This window comes from Aspergillus brunneoviolaceus (genome assembly GCF_003184695.1).
Source record: "Aspergillus brunneoviolaceus CBS 621.78 unplaced genomic scaffold BO95scaffold_15, whole genome shotgun sequence".
NCBI classification, from domain to species: domain Eukaryota; kingdom Fungi; phylum Ascomycota; class Eurotiomycetes; order Eurotiales; family Aspergillaceae; genus Aspergillus; species Aspergillus brunneoviolaceus.
The window spans coordinates 382,534-405,180 of NW_020290745.1; the positions used below are offsets into that span (position 1 = coordinate 382,534).

Consider the following 22,647-nt stretch of genomic DNA (forward strand, 5'->3'; position numbering starts at 1 on the left):
AGACTAAGTTTTAAAATTTTTTAATAAAATATTTTTTAATTTTTATGTTCTTTAATACAGTTATTTTTTTATTTAATAATTTATTAACATAATATATTACAGGCTTGGCTATGAATCTTATAATTTATTTATTATATATTATATTTTAATTTTTTTATTTTTTTTATATAACCGGATTTAAAATATTTAATAATAGTTTACTTTAATATAATAGTTTTAATAATAATAATTAAAATCTTAATAGAATTCTTTATTATTATATTAATAGTAATTAATTTAACTAATTAACTAATTACTAATTATAATTATAATTAATTAATTAGTTTATTTTCAAAACAATTTATTAATTAATATTAATCTAATGTTAGTATTTTATTATAAAATCAGATATCAAACTAAAATCTAGTATTATATATATTAATATATAATCTATTTTTATTTATTAGTTTTTTGTAAAAGTAATAATAGCTAAAATATTTTGTAAACTATTATATAGTTTATATTAAATTAATAATAGTATAGATATTATCTTTTTATATATAATTATTCTATTCGGTAGAAGCAGTTTTAAATTCTTATTAATAATAATATTAAGCAGCCGGCTGGCTGTATTATTAATATAAATATATTTTAATAAATTTACAATAAATAATATAAATTAAAATTATTAAAACTTATATATTTTTCTAGTTTTTATACAATTATAGTAAATAGTTCAAATATCAAGTTCTTTTTCTTTAAAAAAACTTTTATTTTTAGACTCGAATATTAGCTCCGGTTTATTGATTTATATTAATTATTATTTTTGTAAAATTAATATATATTATAATAATATTAGATTTTTAAATAATTTATTTATATAATTTTAAATTATTTATAATAATTACTTATTTTAAACAGATATAATATAAGTAATAATATTTAAAATAAAAATATTAAACTTATTATTATTATTATTATTTAAGTAAAATAATAAACTAATTATAATATTAATTATAATATTAATTATAATATTAATTATAATATTAATTATAATATTAATTATAATATTAGATTGTAAGCGTAATTACATATAAAATATCATTAAGACTAAAAATCGAGGTGGTTTTAGTTAATATGAATATATTTATTAAAAAATTATAATTATAAATATTAATTTTTATACTTTTTTAATTATTTATTCTATAATAATATCTTAATTATTTATTATAATTGATATTAATTATAGTATTAGTTTTTATAGTTAAAATTAGTATAGTTTTTAGTTTTTTAATAATTAATTTTTAATAATTTTTATTTTAAATTATTATTATTTTAGGCTTTATCAAGCAGCTGTAAAAATATTATAATTAAATAAATTCAAAACTTATTTTAAATTTAGAAATAGTTTAGACAGTAATATTATTATTAAAAAAGATTAACATATAATATAAAGTATTTGGCCGGTGCTGCTAAATAGTTTTTAATCAATTTTTTTTATATAAATATAATTAAAAATAAAATATTTTAACCTACCGTTTATATATTTAGTATATATTTTATTATTTTTAAATATATAATTTATAAATTTATATAAGTTTATATAATATATGTAAATCTAGGTTTTTTAATAATATTATTTAATATAGCTATATTCTTAATATTTAAAATATTATAAAAGCTGCTAATTATAATTATAATAACTAATATTAAAATATTTTTATTAAGTACAAAGTCTCCATTAAATTATTTATTATATTTAAACTATTAAATTTAATTACTGAAATAAAAGGTTTATTTTTTTAGTAATAGTTTTTTAAAATTATATCCAGTAAATATATATATTTTAATAGATATTATAAGTAAATAACTAGTTTTAATAGTTTTAATCTTTTTATTTAAGATTTTTTATTATTTTATAAAATTTTTATAACTAGTAGAATTAAAATTTATATTATATACTATAGTTAAATATTTATATTTTTAATTATTATATTTGGATTAAGTATTTTAACTTATAGTAATCATATATAAATAAGATATTCTAAATTTTTAAAATTATTAGTTATAAAAATTATATTATTATTAAATAATATAAAGCGTATAAGAATTTTATAATAAATAATTATTTTATTTTTTTTATATTAGTAATACTTTTATTAATATAGTCTATTAAAATCTGATTATTATAGTATAATAGATTAACTATAATATCTACAGTTTTTTACATATAAATAATAAGATTTGTAATAAAAACTAATTATATTAATAAGTTATTTAAATCTATTAACTTATCTATAATATTAGTTATATTAATTTGGATTTTAATAAGTTAATTATTTATATATAATCTAGAAATAATAGTTATAACTATATAATAAATAATATTCGTATATAAATATATTTTAAAAATTATAATTAATAGTAAAACAGCTACAGATTTACTTTAATAATTTTAATAATTTATAATTACTAATTTATTTATACTTAAAAAATATTTTTAATATTTTTTAAAGTTCTCGTGAAGAGTCTCGACTAAAAGTATATTAACAATCTAATTAATAAAATTACTAAGATTTTCAATTAATAGGAAAAAAATCTAAATAAATTATTATTTATTTTTTTTATTTTTTTTTAAATTATTTAAGAATATTATTAATAGTTATTATATAGATTTATAAATTTTTATAATAATAGTTAGTCTTAATCTAAGACTATATTAATGTTTTAAAAGATATTTTAGATAATATTAAACTATAATATAATTATAAAACTAGAAATACTGTTAAAGAATATTGAATTAATTTAAAAAAAAGTTAGATATAACTTTCTTCTTTTTCTAATTAATAATTTAATAATAGCGTGCAGTTTGGTATAGCTGGCGCGGTATTTTTATATATTGGGACTAGACTAGAATATAGTAATAATTTTTGAAGTATAAGTATTAGAGATATATTTATCTCGGATATAATATATAAATAATTTTTTAAAGTTTAAGAATATAAGTAATATAAAATATAAATATCTTAAAATAAAAATAGAAAATAAATATAAAAAATAAATATATATAAGATATAAATATATTAATAAAAATATTTTTAAGATTACTCTCTGCGGTATATAGGATATTTTTAAATATAAAAATCTTAATAAAATATCTATAATAATATTTAAGATTCTAAAATAGTAAAATATAAGTAATTTGTATTATTATATATACTATAATATATAAGTAAAATATAAATTTTAATATTTAATTATAATAGTATTAAATATAGTTTATCTAAAAATAATAATAGGATTTAAATAGTTAATATAAATAATAATAGAAAGACTGAGAGATATAGTTTATAAAATAAAATATAATTTATATAATATTTATAAAAAATAGAATTTTTTAAGTTTAATAGACTAATAGTTGCGTTCAGCAGAAATTAAAGTATAAAAAAATAAATTATATATATATACAAAATAACTTATTTAAATTACTATACTTAAAACTATTAGTATTTTTAATATAATATATTATAACTTTATCACTATTTTAATAGGTATTAAGATTAATATATATTTAATAATTTAAATTATGATATATTGATATTTTAAATTAATTAATTTATTTTTTAATATTTTAAATACTTAATATTAAAATATAGTTAGATTATTTATAATAAAATGATAGTTTATAATAAAAAATAATAAAAAATAATAAAGAATAAAGAATCAGATTAAACTAATAAATTAGTTTATAAATTAACTAAAAATTCATAAAAAAATATATAATAATTTTAAATTTATTTATATTAATTAGTTTATTTTTATAATAATAAACTAGTTTAATTATTTTAAAATTAATAATTAAAACTAGAACTAAATAGCTCATCTAAATATAAAATACTAGATTTTAATTTAGATTTTAGTTTCAAAATAGTATAATTAATAAAAAACTTTTAATATCAATTAAAAATTTATAAGAATTCGGTGATATTTCTTAGTATATTAATTAAAGTCTAATTTCTATTAATCTAATAAATCTTTAAAAAAACTGTCGAGATATATCTAATAATAAATCTAATTTTTATTAAATTTTTATTACATTATTATTTATATATTATAAATATTATAGTATTAAAAATTCAGCTAGATACAACTTTTTTAATATTAGTTTTTAAATAATATAAATAAAAAGTTTTTAAATTTAATAGATATATCAGCCAAATAATAGTAAACAGTTATTAATATTATATAAAGAATAATAAAAATAACAGTTTTAAGAAAGTAAATTAATAAACAGATATTAAATAAATAATAAAAAAATAATAAGAAAAGAAAATATAAATAAAAAGATTTAATAAAAAATTAATATATAGAAATAAATAAAAATATATCAAATTTTTTTGTTTATATATATATTTAATATTAGACTTTAATCAGATTATAAATAAAATATATATTCTATTTACTATTTTAAAATCTTTTCTTTATATACTAAATAGTTTATTAGATAATTTTTCTACTATTATAATATTTAGTTTTATTATTTATAGAATACTACTAGTAAGAATTTTTAATTAAAAAAATAATAAAGTTATTTGCAATAATATTATTATATTAAATAGCCCGGTTTAATAAAAAAGTATAATTATTACATAATATTTATTATTATAACAGCTTATATTTACTACTCTAATAATCTATTTTTAGATTAATATGAATTTGTCGGGCTTTTAATCTAAATATTTATATTAATATATTATTTATTCTTTCTTTTATATATAATATATTATTCTAAAATTCTTTAGAAAAAAAGATTTTTTAAAAATTAGTTTCAAAATTAATAGAAGACTGTTTTTAACTATTTTACTTGTCTTACTTAACCAGCGTATCTACTGTGTCAAGTAGTTCCTAATAATAAAAAATTAGTAGATAAAATCATTAAAAAATTAATAATATTTAAGAAATTGACGACATAAGTAAAAAATAAAATAAGTAGGAATATAAAAATTAAAAAAATATTAATAATACTATAAATATTCTGTTAATAAAATACTTATTTAAATAAAGAAACTAATATGAAATATTTTTTAGCTATTTAATCGAATAAGTAATTTTTAGATAAACTAAGAATTATAGTATAATATACTATTAATATTAGCTTTAAATTCTTAAGAAAATAAAAAAAATTAATAAATAAATAACTAATAGTCAATTTCTATTTGGTTCGCTAGCTTAACTGCCTATATAATATTACCAGTCTAAAAGTAGTAAGAAACAGTATGTTAGGAACTACTTGACGCAGTAGACATACTAGTTAGATAAGACAAGCAAGATAGTTAAAAACAGTCTTTTATTAATTTTAAAACTAATTCTTAAGAAATCTTCTTCTCTAAAAAATCTGAGAATAATATATTATATAAAAAAAAATAAATAATATAATAATATAAATATTTGGATTAAAATTTTAATAAATCTATATCGACCCCGAAGCAGCTGCTATAATAGTAAATAAAAACTACTATAATAGTAAATATTATATAATAATTATACTTCTTCGCTAAGCCGGGCTATCTAATATAATAATATAACTATAAATAACTTTACTATTTACTTTAATTAAATATTCCTGCTAGTAATATTTTTTAAATAATAAAGTTCAGTACTATAATAGTAGAAAAATTATCTAATAAACTATATATTTTATAAATAAAAAATTTTAGAGCAGTAAATAGAGTATATATTTTATTAATAATCTAATTAGAATCCGACGTAAAGTATATATATAAATAAAAAAAATTAATATATTTTTATTTATTTTTATATTTTAATTTTTTATTAAATCTTCTTTTTTATATTTTTTTTTCTTGTTATTTTTATTCTTGTTTTTATTATTTATTTTATATCTTATTTATTAATTTATTTTCTTAAAATTCTTATTTTTATTATTTTTTAATATAATACTAATAACTACTTACTGTTGTTTAGCTAATATACTTATTATATCTAAGATTTTTTTCTATCTATATTACTTAAGAACTAGTATTAAAAATTTTAATATTATTAATACAGAAAATTTTATATCTAACTATATTTTTAATATTATAATATTTATAGTATATAAGTAGTATTTTAATAAAAATCAGATTTATTATTAAATATATTTTAACAGCTTCTCGGTGGATTTTTTAAACTAATAAAAACTAGACTTTAATTAATATACTAGAAAATATTCTTAAGTTTTTACAGATTCTAAATTAGAGCTAAAAGTTTTTTATTAACTATACTACTTTTAATTAAAATCTAAATTAGAATCTGATACTCTGTGTTTAAATTAGTTATTTAATTTTAATTTTAGTTATTAGTTTTAAAACAGCCGAACTAGTCTACTGCTATAAATATAAACTAATTAATATTAATAAATTTAAAATTATTATATATTTTTTTATTAACTTTCTATTAATTTATAGACTAATTTATTAATTTAATCTAGTTTTTTATTATTTTTTTATTACAGGCTGTTATTCTATTACGGATAATCTAACTATACTTTATTTAATATCCGAAAATAATAGATTTTTTTTATAAACTAGAACTAAGTAAATATTCTTTAAGAAAATCTACTATAAAATATATATTATATATAACAACAAGATCTTTTTCTAGGATTTTTATATTTAGAAAATAAAATAGTTCTGGTTTTTTATTATTTATTTTTTATAAGAATAGTACTAATTAATTAAATTAGTCTAGTAGTTTTTTAATAAAAATCCGGCTTATTTACAAGAATTTTTATTTTAATTATATATTTTAATATTAATTTTTAAATATATCTAATATAGTAATTTGATATAGATTTAATTATTTTTTTTATATTTAAAAATAAGATATTTTTTGTTATTTTAATTTTTTTTTTATTTTTTATAGTTTCAAATAGCTTACTGGACGTTATTTATAGATTTTTTTAAAATCTATTTATTATATTTACTTAGCTAGTCTGTTTATTTAACTAGAAAATATTATTTATGATTAAAAGTCTGCTTATTTTTAATATTTTTAATTTTAAACTTCTCTTTCTTTTTTAAATCTAGAGAATAGAGTTAGTTTTATAAATTTATATTAAATTTTTATTATTCTAATAATAATATATAAAAGATATTATAGATTTAACTATAACGGTTAGACAAAAAAATTTAATATATTTATTTTTTAATAGTTATTAGGATTTTTAAAAGTCTAATATATTAAGAAGCTAGTTTTTAAAATAAAATTTTAATTTTTAAATTTTTAGTAGACAGTTTTATAAGATTTTTCTTTTTAAAAATTATTAGCTAATATTTTTTATTATAATATTTTTTTATTACTTTATTAGCTTTTCGCTAGTAATTTTATAGATTTTTCTATAGTACAGCTAGCTTATTAATTTAATTTTTAGTTATAGAAATTTTTTTCTAGAAAATACTGACCTCGGTATAAAAAAAAAATTAAATAAATAGTTTAAAAAAATCTTAAAAAAAATAATTAGTAGTTAAATTTAAAATATTATTATAAATAAATTAAATAGAAGACAGTAAAATAGACTAGTTTGAATAATTTTTATTAATAAAATATTAAAAATATTATTTAAAAGTCTGATTTATTTTTTTAGTTTAATTATTAGTCTAGAATTAAAATACTGTTAATAAATAAAATTTAATTTAAATATAATAAACAACTCGGAACCAAAATTTACTAATAAAAAAAAATTTCTATCTAAGATTATATTTTAAAATAGTTTAAATAAAAGTTTAATTTTTCTATAAAAAAGTTCAGCAAATTCTGGAGCAGTTATAATATATAAAATAAATAAAAATTAATATTATTTTATAAATCTATTTATAATAATAAGAATTAAATCTAAAATATTATTTTTTATTATAACAGAAAATAGACTTATAATAAAGTTTATAAATAGTTTAATAAAAAATCAGTTAGAAATCGGCAGTAATTTAAGCTTGTTATATAATTTATATTTAGTAAATATAACTTTTTAATATATAAAACATTTTCTGATATAAATAATTATATTTTTATAAAAGTTTATCTAATAGAACTTTTTTTTAAAAAAAGCTTTTATTTTTAATTACCTAAAATAGCCTGCTAGCTGATTATTATAATAAAAATTTAATAAATATTACTAAAGGTTTTATTTTATAAAAATATATAAATAGTATTTATATATAATAAGATTATTCTTATTAATTTTTTAATATTTAAATTTAGAATTATTTTTTAAAACAGTAAGTTTTTAATAATATATTTTTATATCTTTATTTAAATTCTTTTGATTAGAAAATATAATTTTTTATTAATTTTAAAATAAAATAAATTTTTATTTTTATATACTTAGAATATTATTAATATATTAATATATTTATTATAAAACAAGCTTGTTTTAACAGTTTTAGAATATAATAAGTTTTTATATTTATATATTCGGAATACTGCCGATATATTAATATATAAATTATAGAAAATTTTTATTTTAATAATCCAGCTAACTATTTTTATATTAATTTAATTATATTTAGATTCTAATAAACTTAATATATACTGGCGGATATAGAATTTAAAATTTTTTTATAAAAATATTTTATTATATTCTAACTAAAATTTTTTTAAGACTAGCTATAATCTTATAAAAGATTTACTAGTTATTTAATATTATATTAATTTTAAAATCTCTGTATCAGGCAGAACTTTTAAATTTTTTTTATTTTTAATAATAGATTAGCAGGATTATATCTACTAAACTAATATTAAATAATAAAATTATAACTACTAAAATATATATATTATTAAGCTTAACAGCTGTTTAATTTCAGCTGTTTTATAAAAATTTAAAAATTTTAATAATCTAAAAAATTTTAATAATATGTAATAGTCCTTTAAAATATTAATACTAATATTTAAATAAATAAATAATAGTAAAAAGTTTTTAATCTAGAATTAAATAGTAAATTTTAGTATTATTAAATTTTTTCGACTAAAATATAATAGAATAGTATACTTTAGAGTTATCCGACTAGAATAATATTTTTATTATATTTTATTAAAAAATATCTGTTTTTATTTAGATTTTTGATTAAAAGTTAAAATATCTTAATAAAAATATAGTTTTAAAACTATAAAAAAGCTGTTAGAATACTATTATTTTTTTATTAGTTAATATTATTCTTTTAGACTTCTTTCTATTCTGGATATCTTTTAAAAGAAAGATTAGTAGCAATATAATTAAAAAATAATTTTTAATAAAATATTAATAAAAATTATAGAATTCTAAGAATATTTAGATCTTATAATATATAGTTAATATCAGCTATATAAAAATATTAAATATCTATTAAAAATCTATTAATATATTATATAAAAATATAATATATTCTAAAAATTTAATATAATCTTAGTAGAAAGTATACTTTAATAACTTAATATAAAGATCTGCTTTTTATAAATATTTTAATACTTAATATAGATAAAAAATATAAAAAAAGCAGTTCTTTAAAAAGATAAGAATATTATTTAAATAAATAATATAAAAAATATCTAATATATTATAGAAAGCTAAATAGATATAGTTTTAAAATATAGCTAAAATATTAGTTAATTTAAAAAATATAATTAAATATTTAAAATATTTATAATAAATTTAAAAAATTATTTTTTATTTGTTTTTTTATTTAATATAAATTTAATAATATATATTTTAAATATCTAGCTTAGAGAAATATTTGGCTTTTATAATTTTATTTAAAATTTCTAAAATTAAAAATAAAAAATAATAATTTTTAATTAAAATTTTATTAAGTTTTTTATAATCTATATATAATTAGAAGCCTTTATTTTTTTTTAATATAAAAAGAATAAAAGCTTTTACAGAACTTTTAAAAAATTAAATTTATTTTAATTAAATATTTTTATTAATATAATAATAAAGAGATTGGAGCTTAACTTAAGATAAAAAATAAATAGATTTATATAATAAAATTTTATTATTTTTTAGATTAATAGTATAGTCTAAAAATCTATAAAAAGAAAGTTATTAAAAATAACTAGAAAAAAATATATCTATAAAATCTTAAAGCTTAAAAAATAATATAATTTTATTAGATTTAATTTATAAATAATTTAAAAAGATTTTATCTTTTAATAACTAGATATTTTCTAGAAGTTTAATAATAGTATAAATATAAATAAGATTTTAGTAAGTTTTTATAAATTTATAAAAAAATAAAATTTTTAATATTTAAATCTTATATTACTACTGTCGATTTTATATAAATAAATAAATATATAGATTTTCTAAAATAATTATTAAAAATAAAATAGAACTTTTAGAAAAATCTGGATTATAATTAATAGCTATATAATATTTTATAAATAATTATATAATTCTTCTCGAATTAATAATAGTAATAAAAATTTTTTATATATTATAAATATTTATAGTAAGACGATTAATTATAATAATTAATAAAACTATAAAATAAACTATATTTAGATAAAATTATTAAATAAATTAATAACTAATAAAATTAATTTTAATATATAAATCTAAGTCTATATAGGTTTCAAGTATATTTCTAAAGTAAATAAATATATTAAAATAAATAGTAGTTTTTATTTTAAACTAGTTTATTAAAAATATAAAAATTTTTTTAACTATTATCTTTTTTTTATTAGTTCTAATTTAGTTTTATTTTTATTTTTATAAAAATATTAGTTGGCTAAATAGTATTTATTATTATATTTATAATAGCAAAGAATTTTTTTTCTTTAATTTCTTTTATTTTAAGAAGATTTAAATAAGAAAAATTTATTATTAGACTATAAAAATCCGGATTCTCTAAAAGTCTTATTTAAATAGTATTTTTAATTTTTTAAATCTTATTTTCTTTTTTGGTTTAATATATTCTAATAATAAATAATAATAAATACTATTTTCTCTCGAAAGTCTGATAGTTTTAATATATATTTATAAATATATCAACTAAGTTCCGGTACCAGTTTTAAAAAAAAGATTAATATATATTTATTATCTTATTTAGATTTAAAGTAATATTTTAAAATATCTAAATAAAAATAAAATTTTTTTAAATTCTAATTAATTTACTAGTAGGTTTGTTTAAGTTGTTTTATAATATTAGATTATAAAATAGCTATATTTTAAATAAGAAAAAAAGTCTATTAAATAAAATAATTCTATAATTTCTTAGTATTTCGGTGGTTTTTCGGAAATTTTTTATTAATATATCGGTATTATTTCTGCCGACAGATAAAGTCTAAATAACTAACTATAATTAGAATTTTTTAATTTTCTGTTTAATACTTTTGAGGGGTTTTTTTAAAAATATATAATAAATTACAAATTTATTCTGTTTTCTGTTATAAACTAAACCGAAGAAAGAAAATAAAGATTTTTTTAAGTTTAATTTCTTTTTTTTTTTATTTAGAAGATAAGGTTAAGCTAGTATAATATTATTATAATTTTATTAAGAATTTAATATCTTTATATTTTATTTATAATATTTAAATCTGTTTTTTTAATTATTTTAACTATTCTAATCAGTAAATGGTGGCTTATACTTTTTAAATATCTATTTAGATTAAATAATATAATTTAAAAACAGACGAAGTATTTTAAGGTAATTCTAATAAAAATTTATTAAATAATATATTACTTTTTCTTGGATAACTAAAAATAAGAAGAATTAGAAATTATTAGAAACTATTTAACACAGTAAATACGCTGGTTAGATAAGATAAGTAAAATAATTAAAAATAGCATTTTATTAATTTTAAAACTAATTCTTAAGAAATCTTTTTCTCTAAAGAATCTCAGAATAATATATTATATAAAAAGAAGAGGTAAGCAATATAATAATATAGGCATCCGGATTGAAATCCCGACGAATCCGTATCGACCCCGAAGCGGCTGCTATAGTGGTAGATAGGAGCTGCTGTAGCGGTAGGTATTGTATAACACAGTATTACTATTCTTAAAAAGCCGAATATAATATTAATCTATTTTAATAGAGCATCTATAATATTTTATATATTATTAAATAAAAAACTGTTTATATAGACTATAAAAGCTAGATCTAATCATTTTCAGATTATTAAATATATTTAAATCTGTTTTAATAATAATTCAAAATAAAAATTAGTTTTTCAAAAGATTATAACTAAAAGATATCTGCTTAAAAATTCTATAGAAAATATTTTTAAAAATATTTAATCTTACAGCTAGTTGATTATAAAAGATTTTATAATATATTAATTTATTATAATACATTAACTGGTTTATTAAACTAGAAAAAAGCATATTTTATTTAGTCCAAGCTATTATATACAAATAAAATAATATAATTAATATAAAAAATATAATAAAGCTGTTTTATCATATATATAGCCTAGTATACTAGTTACCGACTAATTATCATAACCACTATTATACAGATCTTAAGCCTGCTAGATGCTGCAAGATTGAATTTATCATTATCATTATCATTATCATCATCATTATCATCAATCAATTAATCAATCAATCAATCAATCAATCAATACACATTAATACACATCTTTGAGCTGTCACAGACATACTATATATTAATTTTCTATATGAATATACCATTGTTGCTAACTTAAAAGAACAGCTAGATACTGAGGATTGAGAAGATGAAGCCCGACGGCAGAAGCTATAGGCAGAACAACCGCGCTGCAACAGATACGCGGATAGCGACCCACCCTTTTTACCGGAAAGGCCGATCCCCCAATCAGCACGCAAGGAAGCATTCAAGCTTTTGTTGCCCAGTCCCTGTCCCTTCCTTTTCCCTCCACCTTCACCCGGCGCGCTTTTCTCCCCACAATACCGACAAACACCACGCCAGTAGAAATAATAAGATGTGTAGTCCTAGTAGAGGCTTTTTTTTTTAAAAAAAAGAATAACATAGTACATAGTGGTCAACACCAGGATACCATACTTGTTAATCATCTGGATATTCGTCGGTAATATTACTCACAAAAACACTTCTATCATTATCCCATCTCTTGAAGTGTTTGCCTGCAATTGCGACCAAACTGTGTGGCAAATCTGCTATCTCTGTGACAAGAGGCTCAATGCTTTCTTCTGCCACGTACCGAACACTTCTATCCTCAACACTGGAATTGTTAGCCTCACAGTCGGTTAGTAACCTTATCAAACACAGTCACATACAGTACATGATAGAAACTTTGGTGTCGACCATTTCGAAGATTGTCCACTCCCATACGTCTCATCCACTGCTCACCCGCACCACACTCCACATCCCACCCAGTAATAATGGCGCGGTATGCGTATCGGCGATGCCTGAAAACCTGGCCAATTCGATACCTGACGCTGCCATCTTGAGCGGAGCGCTTTTTGACCTCCCTCGGAATCCCGTCCACAGCCCGCATAACATGAAGGCTTTCCAAGATGTTGTCATGCTCAGCCATACCGTTGAAAATAGGAGTGATGAAGTGCTCAACCAGATTTACATCTGATGGAAATTCCATGACTAGAAGCTCCATTAACCATGGAAGGTTATGCCTCAACTCGATAGAGCGAGCCGGATCCGAAAGTAGCATAGATGACCAGACAGCGGCATATTTTGCACTGGCCAAATCAACTGATGCAGAATGTACGTCGTCAAAATCACCACCGTGCTGAATAGAGTTTAATATGTTCTTGCTGGAACGAAGCACGATCTCCGACACCTCAGACTTCCCAAGGAACGTCGATTGCTCCGCAGCGGAGGCTCCCAGAAAGTTCAACTGATGCTGCAGATCCGTAACTGGTGTCTCCTTGTCTGATCTGAACGGATCCATATAAATAGGACCTCCTCGCATTCCAGCTTCGACTGCATGACCATCGACATCATATCCGGTCGCAGGCATGATAATTACGTGAACGTGAAAAGGAAAACCGCATGGCCTCGCGTCGAGGCCTAGTTTCTGTGCAACATGGCAGTAAATAGCAGCCGAGACTAGAGGAAGTGAGTTGTGAGCAGGATCATTCAGTGAAACACCTAAGAAATTATGCTCCAGGCGGTGATAGTTCCTTCCCGGTTCAATACCATTGAAATTGTTCGCTCGAAGGAAGCCTGCGATGGCTCTAGCCTTATTACGACAGGTTAATTGTTGAAATTGTGGGTGGTTTTCGATAAATAGCGATGTGACATTATCCAATTTAATGACGATCTTCAAAGCCAGTCAGTTATGGTGACATTCCCAACTGAAGATGATAGCCTACCTCTTCCAGACTGCCAAACCCACTCTCCGGGATGAATAGATCGAACGCTCCAAGCGCCCTAGTTAAAGACACAACTTCTCCACGTCTAAGGTTCTCCCATTCCCGGATGGCAAAGTTTCGATGGAGACAGGACAAGACCGCTCTGGCGTAATATCTTTCATGGTAGACGTATGGTTAAACAATATGGCAGGCAGAAAGAATATGAAGTTAATGGTACCAACCTCCGTGCCAAATGGTCTTCTGCCTCGGGCCCCACAGAGATGTTATGTGAAAGAGCATCTTTAGCATCGTATCCAAGGTCAGTTATGGCTTGGATCTGCTCGATCCTCCCAGCCTGACTGCGGAGGATATTGTTCAGCAGGCGTGTAGTTGCGCGGTAGCTTGTATGCTTCGTTACATAGAGCTGTTTCCAATCTGTACTTGATATGGGAGCTGTCAACCTCTTAGACAGTTCGTGACCAGGGGCCCAATATTTGAACTGTGTCAAACAATAAAAGCGCCATAGTGTCGGTTCACTAGTGACTCCGCGAAATCTGCGAGCTGTTCGTTCTAATGCAGCCGTGGAGAATGGTTCACAGTAATGAAGGACGTGTTGTAGCAGCTCTTCAGGGAGGCAATCAAGAGACAAAACCATACCGCTAAACAAGTATATAAGGATGACTTGTGAAAGTATGACAAAATGACCCCAATACTAGACTGGGCAACGCAATGAGTCGCCACACTAGTGAGCACCTGTATGTACCGATATCATTTGAGGTTGGAGAACACGAATCAGAGTTAGGCGGATACCCGGGTACTTTTTTTTGTTGACCTACGTAGTAAGAGTAACCATAATTCGTCACATATGTCCTTCAATCCTTCCTTATTAGCATTGAGGAACAAATACCGCAGGAATGGGCCAATATTACTCCACAACCAACACTGAAGAACCCGGTACCTCTGTTGATAAGAATAAGAGGATCGGGTACTATGAACTCTTGCAGGTCGCTCGAGACGCATCTGGAGAAGAGTAAGCCATTTCTTTTGGCCCTCCCTTCCCTTCTCATCCTCTCTGTCTGGCTTACTTTAGACTGACACCATCTGCCGGCTGCTTAAAAAGAATTAAAAAGGCATACAGGAAAAAAGCTCTGGAGTTACATCCTGACAAGAACTTTGGAAATGTGGAAAACGCGACGAAGCTATTTGCGGAGGTTCAGGCTGCTTACGAAGTGCTCTCAGATCCCCAAGAGCGCGCCTGGTATGATTCTCATCAAGAAGCCATTTTAGGGCAGGATGGAAATTTTGAAGATGTCAGATTATCAAACAATACCAAAATCACGACTGCAGGTGACATATTCGGGCTGTTTTCACAATTCAGTCCTCGAATGGAGTTCTCTGATTCCCCTGAGGGATTCTATGGTGGTCTTCGTGAGATTTTCTCACGTCTCGCTCTGGAGGAAGAGCTAAGTACCTCCGGCGAAGGAACAAATACAGCAAAGTATCCAACCTTTGGTCATCGTGACGATGGATATGAGGAAGTTGTGCGTCCTTTTTACGTGGCCTGGAGTGGCTTCTCAACCACAAAGACATTCGCGTGGAAAGATAGATACCGTTATTCAGAGGCCCCAGACCGACGTGTTAGGCGGCTGATGGAGAAAGAGAACAAACGTCTACGTGAGGATGGAGTTCGGGAATTCAATGATGCAGTCCGGTCGCTTGTGGCGTTTGTTAAAAAGCGTGACCCTCGATACAAGTCCAATGTTCAGAGTGAATCTCAGCGACAAGAATTTCTTCGTCGTTCCACTGCTGCGCAAGCTGCAAGGTCACGAGCAGTCAACCAAGCCAAGTTTCGCGAATATGTCGCACCAGAGTGGGCGACGTCACAAGATCACAGTGAGATTGACTCCGATGGCAGCTACAATATCTCAGATGTCGCGGTAGAGCATTTTGATTGTGTTGTGTGTGATAAAAGCTTCAAGAGTACTAAACAATTTGAGACACACGAACGAAGCAAGAAGCATATCAAGGCCGTCAAACAGTTGCAAAGAGAAATGAGGGCTGAGAATAAGCAGCTGGGGTTAGTGGATGATTTCTCCACCCTCAACTCTGCGCAGAAAACAACCGCCTTGCCATGTAACAGCTCAACATCTGTTCTAGACATGAACAAGAAGTCACGTTCAGCTTCACCAAGTCACGAATCGCTGGATTGCAGTAGTTCAAATGCAGAACCAGAGGGTGAAGACAACCATCTCGACAAACATGATAGCCCATGTACTGGCATCATCGCTACTTCCAGTTCCTCTAAGGAGGCAAATAATAGTTCAGATTGTGACACTGACTATGCGCCTCGAGATTGTGTGGAAGGTCGACTTCAGCTAAAAGACGATGATATACAAAATCCGGCAGACACAATGAATAATCTAACTGAAAATTTGTCGGCAACACAGATACACGAGCAGCCACCGGTGACTCCAGCAAAATTGGGAAAGGCCAAGCTAAAGCGTCTGAAGAAAGCCCAACAAGCCGAGAATGAGGCTCAAGACCGCCGATGTGCTACCTGTGGTGTCGACTTTGCCTCTAGATCACAGCTTTTTACCCATATCAGAAAGTCTAACCATGCTCAGCTCCGGGTGCAGGCACTTGCAACCAAGAGGTGATTTTGTCGCATTGAGCAAAATAGCGTGGATATCTCGACTGCATCAAGCCCTCCTTTGTTGCAAATTCTGTGGGCAACCACCAGTAGCTATATCTCGAAAATTTCATGAAGTACTACTGGCAAGCTGCTTCTACAAAACGAACTTTGATCAACGTGATTAGCGAGGCCTGCTGCAGGCGTCTCCTAAGACGTCAATCTAGCCAAGGCCAGCCCTAGAGTTCTTTACAACGTGCGCCACCGGCTGTAGGATACCCTTGTTATTGGTAGCCCCCAAGGGTGTGCCAATGCTCCAACCCATCTTTTCAAGAATAGCCCTCCCTCGGTTTCCTGCGCCAATTTCAGGTGCCGAAGCACCAACAACTTCCCCATCCATGTATGTTGCCGATGCGTCGGGGCGGCCACGTCGAGCTTTGGCTGGTTTTGTCGCCTTGTGGTCCCAAGATTTGGAGCCTCGTTGGACGTACTTGCCCTTCGACAGTATTCGTTCCAATTGAGGGATGGTTTGCTGGGTAAAGCCCGGAGTCCGTGACGTCTTGTTCATGATTGGAAATCGATTTGTTCCTTTACCCCGTGACTGCGAAGTGAGACACAACATGTTTGCCAGTTCATGCACTAGCTTTCGTTGTTGCTTCGCCATTGGAGGGAGAACCAAGCTGTTGGTGCCATATTGCGTTAGTCTAAATACTAGAGCATACAATGAAGGTGTCGGAAGGTACCTATGCTTTGTTGACAGCAGAAAAAGTCGTATTTCCATCTTCAGTTCGGTGCTGTCCATTCCTTTCGCATACTTCACCCTGAGATCTGGCTCGCCATTTCGTCGACCAAGCAACCCTTCAGAGCGAAGTTGCTCTCTTTGCTGCTTTCTCGATTTTTTCTTAGCGCGGTCGGTTTCCCATGCACTCAAGAGTTCCGCCTCCAGGTCACTGTCGGGCAAGTAAGCATTGAATCCACGACCAGTCCGTTTGGGCTTTTGCTTCAGACTGGGTCGGTTGAAGTCCATGATATCAAACCCGTAGTAAGGATCAAGATCTAGCGCGTCAGCAAACGCATTCGCCGATGCAAACATGCTTTCCTCTTCGTCATGTTCTTGTTGAACATCTGAAGGGGGATCTCTAGTCTCCCATTCGTTTCCATGAGCAGAATCAATATCAGAGGACGAGTCTGGCAGCACTGTGCTGTTCAATCCACCCCCCTCCGCGTGCTCGGGATCATTGTCGATCAGTTGACTGCTTTCCCTGTATCCATCCGTACCTGGGGCAATCAACAGGCCCTGTGTTGTCAGTCTCACCTCCAAATCGTTGCCTAGTACAGTTAGCATGAGAACATATATCGCAAGAATATTTCCACCTACATCCTGCACGGTCGACGCACTCCTTTGAGGAACCCCGGCGAGCGGCTTCAATACGAGATGATGTTGCTCTATCGGTACGTCCCCTGCTGCTGTTGAAACGTGGTGAATGACCTGTCTTCACCATGGTATACGCTTCAGAACCTCTATCCTGGCTGCGTCCGCCCTGCAGGATAGAATATTCATCATCCATGTTTGCGATATAATCAGCTAGGACAGCGTCTTCGTCTGTCGTTGAATGCCTCCGAATCGTCTTCTCCTTCTTCTGTGTCCTTTTGACCTTGAGACTGATATAATCTGGACATTCACCCAGTCCCTGTCCAACCGAGGACTCCTCTGCTGGAGCTATGTCGGGTCTGAACGGTGGGACACTTTCGGGGCATATATCAGGAGGGAGTGTGCGCCTTTTGTCGTCGGCGGGGCTGGGTATGTCTGCACACTTGGCGACGGATATCGACACTGATCCTCTATGAGTGTGCTCGGCGACCTGATTTCGGCGCCCCGAGAAAACCACCTCGTCCTCGCTGGAGTCATCTGTATTCGGAGACCATGATGTGGCTATGTCCGATGTGGCTCTAGGAGTGAGATCTTCCTCAGGCAGTTCGAAGTGGCATTGGTCATGGTCAACTGCAAATGATAGGCTTGAAATCGTGACAGCATCAGATGACTCTACATTTGACAGATCCTGGGGTTTGTAAAGAGGTTCTGGAGGCCGTGGACTTTTTTCTTGATCTAAATCTGATGGCGTGTTTCCTGCGCTGACGAATTGTATCACGTGGTGGCGAAGAGAGGTGTCTACCCTTCGTGAACTGCGGCCCTCTGTGTTGCGTGCTTCTTGTTGCAGTGTAAGATGGTTTTTGCCTGTGGCTTCTGTGGGGTCAGCATGAACATGTGAGTATTCATGGTAAACGGGTGCCAGTACCTTGAAGGCTGGATACTGTTCCTTTATGCTTCTTAACCCTCGGCTTCACCTTGGACCGTGGCATCCTGGGGCCGCTCTTTTGTGTGCGTAAGTGCTTGCGGCAGTGAGGGATGTACCTGAAGGATGTAAGCGATGTGTAAGAACTGCAGTAGTTACTTTCAAACCTTACCCGAGGGGGCGGCTCTGGGTTTTCCACTTCGTCGGGCGGGCGGTGAGTGAATGTCTGCGGGGGGGATCCGATGTCCACACTCCACCTGGGTGGGTATCTACTAGTATCTACACAGTAGATCACTGAAGCTGCCAGTCCAGGCATGTCTGCACTGCCTGCTTCAGATAGATTGTGCCCTTAGTAGGTATTTCCACGACACATATATAGTCCTTCAAATACTTTGTCTCTGAAGTATAGGATATTTCTCTGTGAGGCACTATCATAGTCGTCCGGTCTCATGTGTTTATATATTCTTCTACCGTTGTATAAACTTCACCAGCATTACGCCCCAAACGAGGGACTTGGAACACACGGTAAAGTAAAGAACAAAAGAACGCTCCATCAAAGATCTTGTTAGGGCAGCCAGTAACATAAAGTATAAATGCCATGCCCATCCTGTTACCCCACCTAACGAGAGCCTTTTCAGCCAAATGGTGCAGCACCGGTGCTCATATGGCCCATTCCGCATGACCCAAGCGGGCCGGCGATGTCTTGGACCCACACCCCGCCGGACACTGACGTAGCAACCGAACCGGCGACAACCTTCCATCCTCTTGAGTGACCAGAACTGAGCACCGTGCGAACTCAAAGAGATACAGCAACCATGAATGCCGCGGATATCGGCCGCTGCAGCAAACGCATCGTGCAGTATATATGGGATCCCGAGCCCAGGAACGACAGAGAACCACACGAACCTATCTGGTGTTTGGGGGTAAAGTACCTTCCTGCCGAGGGGCCAGAAGCCTCGCAGACCAAGACCCGTAAGCCCGCAACCACATGGTCCCGAATAAACAAAACAAGATAGAAGAGACACAAAGGAAGAGTGCCCCAGCGAATTGAACAGATCAACTAATACCCGCATATCACCTAGCCGATGATGGCCAAGAGGAGTGTGACGGAGGCAATGAGGTTGCATCAGCGGTCTCAAAGACACAAGGCACATCAGAGCATTCTTGGCCAGAGACCTTCATCTCAGACTTTGAGTCAAGGATCTGGATGACTTATCGATCGAACTTCACACCAATACCCAGAACCGATGGCCACGATGCCAATGCATCCATGACACTAAGCGTCCGACTACGAAGTCAGTTGTTGGATACGCAAGGTTTTACATCAGATACCGGATGGGGCTGTATGATAAGATCAGGCCAAAGCCTACTGATCAATGCGATGGCCTTTCTGCTACTGGGGCGGGGTGAGAATTATGGTCTCAGACCCTTAAAGACGGCCACTCTACCTTGCTAACATCTTGATAGACTGGCGTCGCGGACAGAGACAGAATGATGAAGCCAGTTTGCTATCACTCTTTGCAGACACTCCCAGTGCCCCCTTCTCGATCCACCGTTTTGTACAGCATGGTGCACAGTCATGTGGCAAATTCCCAGGAGAGTGGTTTGGGCCATCCGCAACCGCCAGATGTATTGAGTATGTAAAACCCACACATTAAGGTATCGACTGGAACTGAAGATCAAGCTAGGGCGCTCTCCACTTCGTGGCAAGAACCAGCACTCAACGTATATGTCACAAATGATACAGGGGAGGTTTATCGAGACAGATTCCTGGAAATCGCACGTAGCGGGACAGGCGTGATTCAACCAACGCTCATACTTGTCGGAATAAGACTGGGCATCGATCGCGTGACACCGGCATACTGGAATGGCCTTAAGGCCGCGTTACAACTCCCCCAGTCGGTCGGAATAGCAGGGTATGTCCCCGAGTAGCTATCATCAAACTAAACTGATGCGATGAACACATTAGGGGACGTCCTTCGGCCTCGCATTATTTTGTAGGCCACCAGGGTTCGCATTTATTCTATCTCGACCCCCACTTCACACGCTCAGCGCTTCCAGACCGTGACACAGGGCAGTCATACTCGAAAGATGAGATCGACACTTACCACACGCGACGACTGCGGAGGATTCACATGCGGGATATGGACCCAAGTATGCTTATAGGGTTTCTCATCCGAAATAAAGAAGACTGGCAGGACTGGGAAAGTCGGTTGAAATCGGTAGAAGGCAGAGCGATCATCCATATCATCAATGAGATGGATACATCAAACATGGGGCGAGATGCTCTGGACGAAGTTGAGGTATTGGACGATACAGAATAGACACCCGGAACGAATGCGTGGCTCTTAGTCCAGAAAGACTTTCCAGACAATGTATGTCGATCCGGTAGAGCTGCGTGGATGGAAAGAATGGATATGGAAAGCAATTCAGAAATCGAATTCTGCTAGGGAAGGCAAAATTGCGCGACCAACCCCAGATCCGTGTTATGTTACACCGCATTCATGTCACGAAAACCATAAAAACATCTGGCCCAAGGGGAAAAAATAAAGCCATCCCATGACACATTAGAAAAATCCCGCGAACACCCTGTAACCCACCACCTCAGAACCGTTGCTGATGACGAGGTAGCATAAAAACAATCCCGCAGAAACAAACAAACAAAACAAGAAGCTTATTTGGCAGAAGAAGAGTACTTTGTGACAGCCTTAGTGCCCTCGGACACCGCGTGCTTTGCCAATTCGCCAGGGAGAATGAGCCTCACACTACCTTTCGTCAGCCGGCGCCCCATGTTTTATTGAATTAGTGACTTACGAGGTCTGGATCTCCCGCGACGAGATAGTGGATTTCTTGTTGTAAGCAGCGAGCTTCGAAGCCTCGGTAGCAACTCGCTCGAAGATGTCTAAAGAAAGTCAGCATCTGTGATCAGATCATTATACGGCCAGGACCTAGACATACCGTTGACGAAAGAGTTCAGGATGGACATGGCACGAGTGGAGATACCAGTGTCGGGGTGGACTTGCTTCAAGACTAGAACGAGAATTAGCTTTGTGCATGGCAACATGTGAAACGGCCGTACCCTTGTAAATGTAGGAGGAATAGGTCTCCTTCCTGGTCTTTCCACGCTTCTTCTTGTCACCGGTGCTGGCAGAGGCAGTCTTCTTGCCGGCTTCCTTCTTCTCGGCGGGGGCCTTTCCAGCTGGGGCCTTGCCACCGGTGCTGGGCTTCTTCTCGGCAGCTTTAGGAGGCATCTTGAATTTGTGTTTAAAACGTAAAGGGTGAAGGTGAAGGCGGATTGCGTTGAGTTGTAGCGTGGAGAAGAACGGAGAGCAGGATGATGAGGAAAACTGAAATGAGGTAGACGCGGTGACGAGAGAGGCGCGCTACTTATACCAGCTCGCAAATGCCTAGTTGATCCTGAGGTCCGCGAAAGAAGCAGAATTTCAATACCGTATCAAATA

At 29.0% G+C, this 22,647-nt stretch overlaps 5 protein-coding genes across 5 annotated transcripts; 2 read left to right on the forward strand and 3 right to left on the reverse strand.

Moving 5' to 3' along the window:
• Positions 1 to 12,817: 12,817 nt before the first annotated feature.
• BO95DRAFT_471772 (YccV-like-domain-containing protein) lies at positions 12,818 to 15,067 on the reverse strand. Its single transcript, XM_025589614.1, has 4 exons — positions 14,506 to 15,067; positions 14,285 to 14,438; positions 13,229 to 14,232; positions 12,818 to 13,173 (listed from the first exon to the last, which is right to left on the reverse strand). The coding sequence occupies exons 1-4, from the start codon at positions 14,916 to 14,918 to the stop codon at positions 12,999 to 13,001; spliced, it is 1,746 nt and encodes a 581-aa protein (XP_025444894.1). The 5' UTR covers positions 14,919 to 15,067; the 3' UTR covers positions 12,818 to 12,998.
• A 59-nt stretch (positions 15,068 to 15,126) lies between these two features.
• Positions 15,127 to 17,026, forward strand: BO95DRAFT_440420 (putative C2H2 finger domain protein). Its single transcript, XM_025585961.1, has 2 exons — positions 15,127 to 15,293; positions 15,384 to 17,026. The coding sequence occupies exons 1-2, from the start codon at positions 15,178 to 15,180 to the stop codon at positions 16,918 to 16,920; spliced, it is 1,653 nt and encodes a 550-aa protein (XP_025444895.1). The 5' UTR covers positions 15,127 to 15,177; the 3' UTR covers positions 16,921 to 17,026.
• Positions 16,799 to 19,338, reverse strand: BO95DRAFT_440421 (putative R3H and G-patch domain protein). The gene is made up of 4 exons (XM_025585962.1): positions 19,190 to 19,338; positions 18,271 to 19,134; positions 17,636 to 18,221; positions 16,799 to 17,572 (listed from the first exon to the last, which is right to left on the reverse strand). Exons 1-4 carry the CDS (start codon positions 19,251 to 19,253, stop codon positions 17,116 to 17,118), a joined length of 1,971 nt encoding a protein of 656 aa, XP_025444896.1. The 5' UTR covers positions 19,254 to 19,338; the 3' UTR covers positions 16,799 to 17,115.
• A 633-nt stretch (positions 19,339 to 19,971) lies between these two features.
• BO95DRAFT_490775 (cysteine protease ATG4) lies at positions 19,972 to 21,912 on the forward strand. Its single transcript, XM_025590623.1, has 5 exons — positions 19,972 to 20,158; positions 20,299 to 20,592; positions 20,654 to 20,822; positions 20,875 to 21,102; positions 21,156 to 21,912. The coding sequence occupies exons 1-5, from the start codon at positions 20,002 to 20,004 to the stop codon at positions 21,508 to 21,510; spliced, it is 1,203 nt and encodes a 400-aa protein (XP_025444897.1). The 5' UTR covers positions 19,972 to 20,001; the 3' UTR covers positions 21,511 to 21,912.
• On the reverse strand, positions 21,861 to 22,437 carry BO95DRAFT_356952 (histone H2B family protein; the record flags this gene model as incomplete). The annotated part of the gene is made up of 4 exons (XM_025582331.1): positions 21,861 to 21,951; positions 22,001 to 22,088; positions 22,145 to 22,216; positions 22,266 to 22,437. 4 exons carry the CDS (start codon positions 22,435 to 22,437, stop codon positions 21,861 to 21,863), a joined length of 423 nt encoding a protein of 140 aa, XP_025444898.1.
• Between the last annotated feature and the right edge of the window lie 210 nt (positions 22,438 to 22,647).

Coding starts and splice junctions, on each gene's coding strand:
- BO95DRAFT_440421 (XM_025585962.1), bottom strand. CDS start 19,253: ATGCCACGGTCCAAGGTGAAGCCGAGGGTTAAGAAGCATAAAGGAACA. Junction 19,135..19,189: donor AACAGTATCCAGCCTTCAAG/GTACTGGCACCC, acceptor ACCCCACAGAAG/CCACAGGCAAAAACCATCTT. Junction 17,573..17,635: donor CTGCTGTCAACAAAGCATAG/GTACCTTCCGAC, acceptor TGGCACCAACAG/CTTGGTTCTCCCTCCAATGG.
- BO95DRAFT_440420 (XM_025585961.1), top strand. CDS start 15,178: ATGGGCCAATATTACTCCACAACCAACACTGAAGAACCCGGTACCTCT. Junction 15,294..15,383: donor CGAGACGCATCTGGAGAAGA/GTAAGCCATTTC, acceptor CTGCTTAAAAAG/AATTAAAAAGGCATACAGGA.
- BO95DRAFT_471772 (XM_025589614.1), bottom strand. CDS start 14,918: ATGGTTTTGTCTCTTGATTGCCTCCCTGAAGAGCTGCTACAACACGTC. Junction 14,439..14,505: donor GAAGACCATTTGGCACGGAG/GTTGGTACCATT, acceptor CTACCATGAAAG/ATATTACGCCAGAGCGGTCT. Junction 14,233..14,284: donor GGTTTGGCAGTCTGGAAGAG/GTAGGCTATCAT, acceptor CTGGCTTTGAAG/ATCGTCATTAAATTGGATAA.
- BO95DRAFT_490775 (XM_025590623.1), top strand. CDS start 20,002: ATGAATGCCGCGGATATCGGCCGCTGCAGCAAACGCATCGTGCAGTAT. Junction 20,159..20,298: donor AGCCTCGCAGACCAAGACCC/GTAAGCCCGCAA, acceptor AGTGTGACGGAG/GCAATGAGGTTGCATCAGCG. Junction 20,593..20,653: donor CTTTCTGCTACTGGGGCGGG/GTGAGAATTATG, acceptor ACATCTTGATAG/ACTGGCGTCGCGGACAGAGA.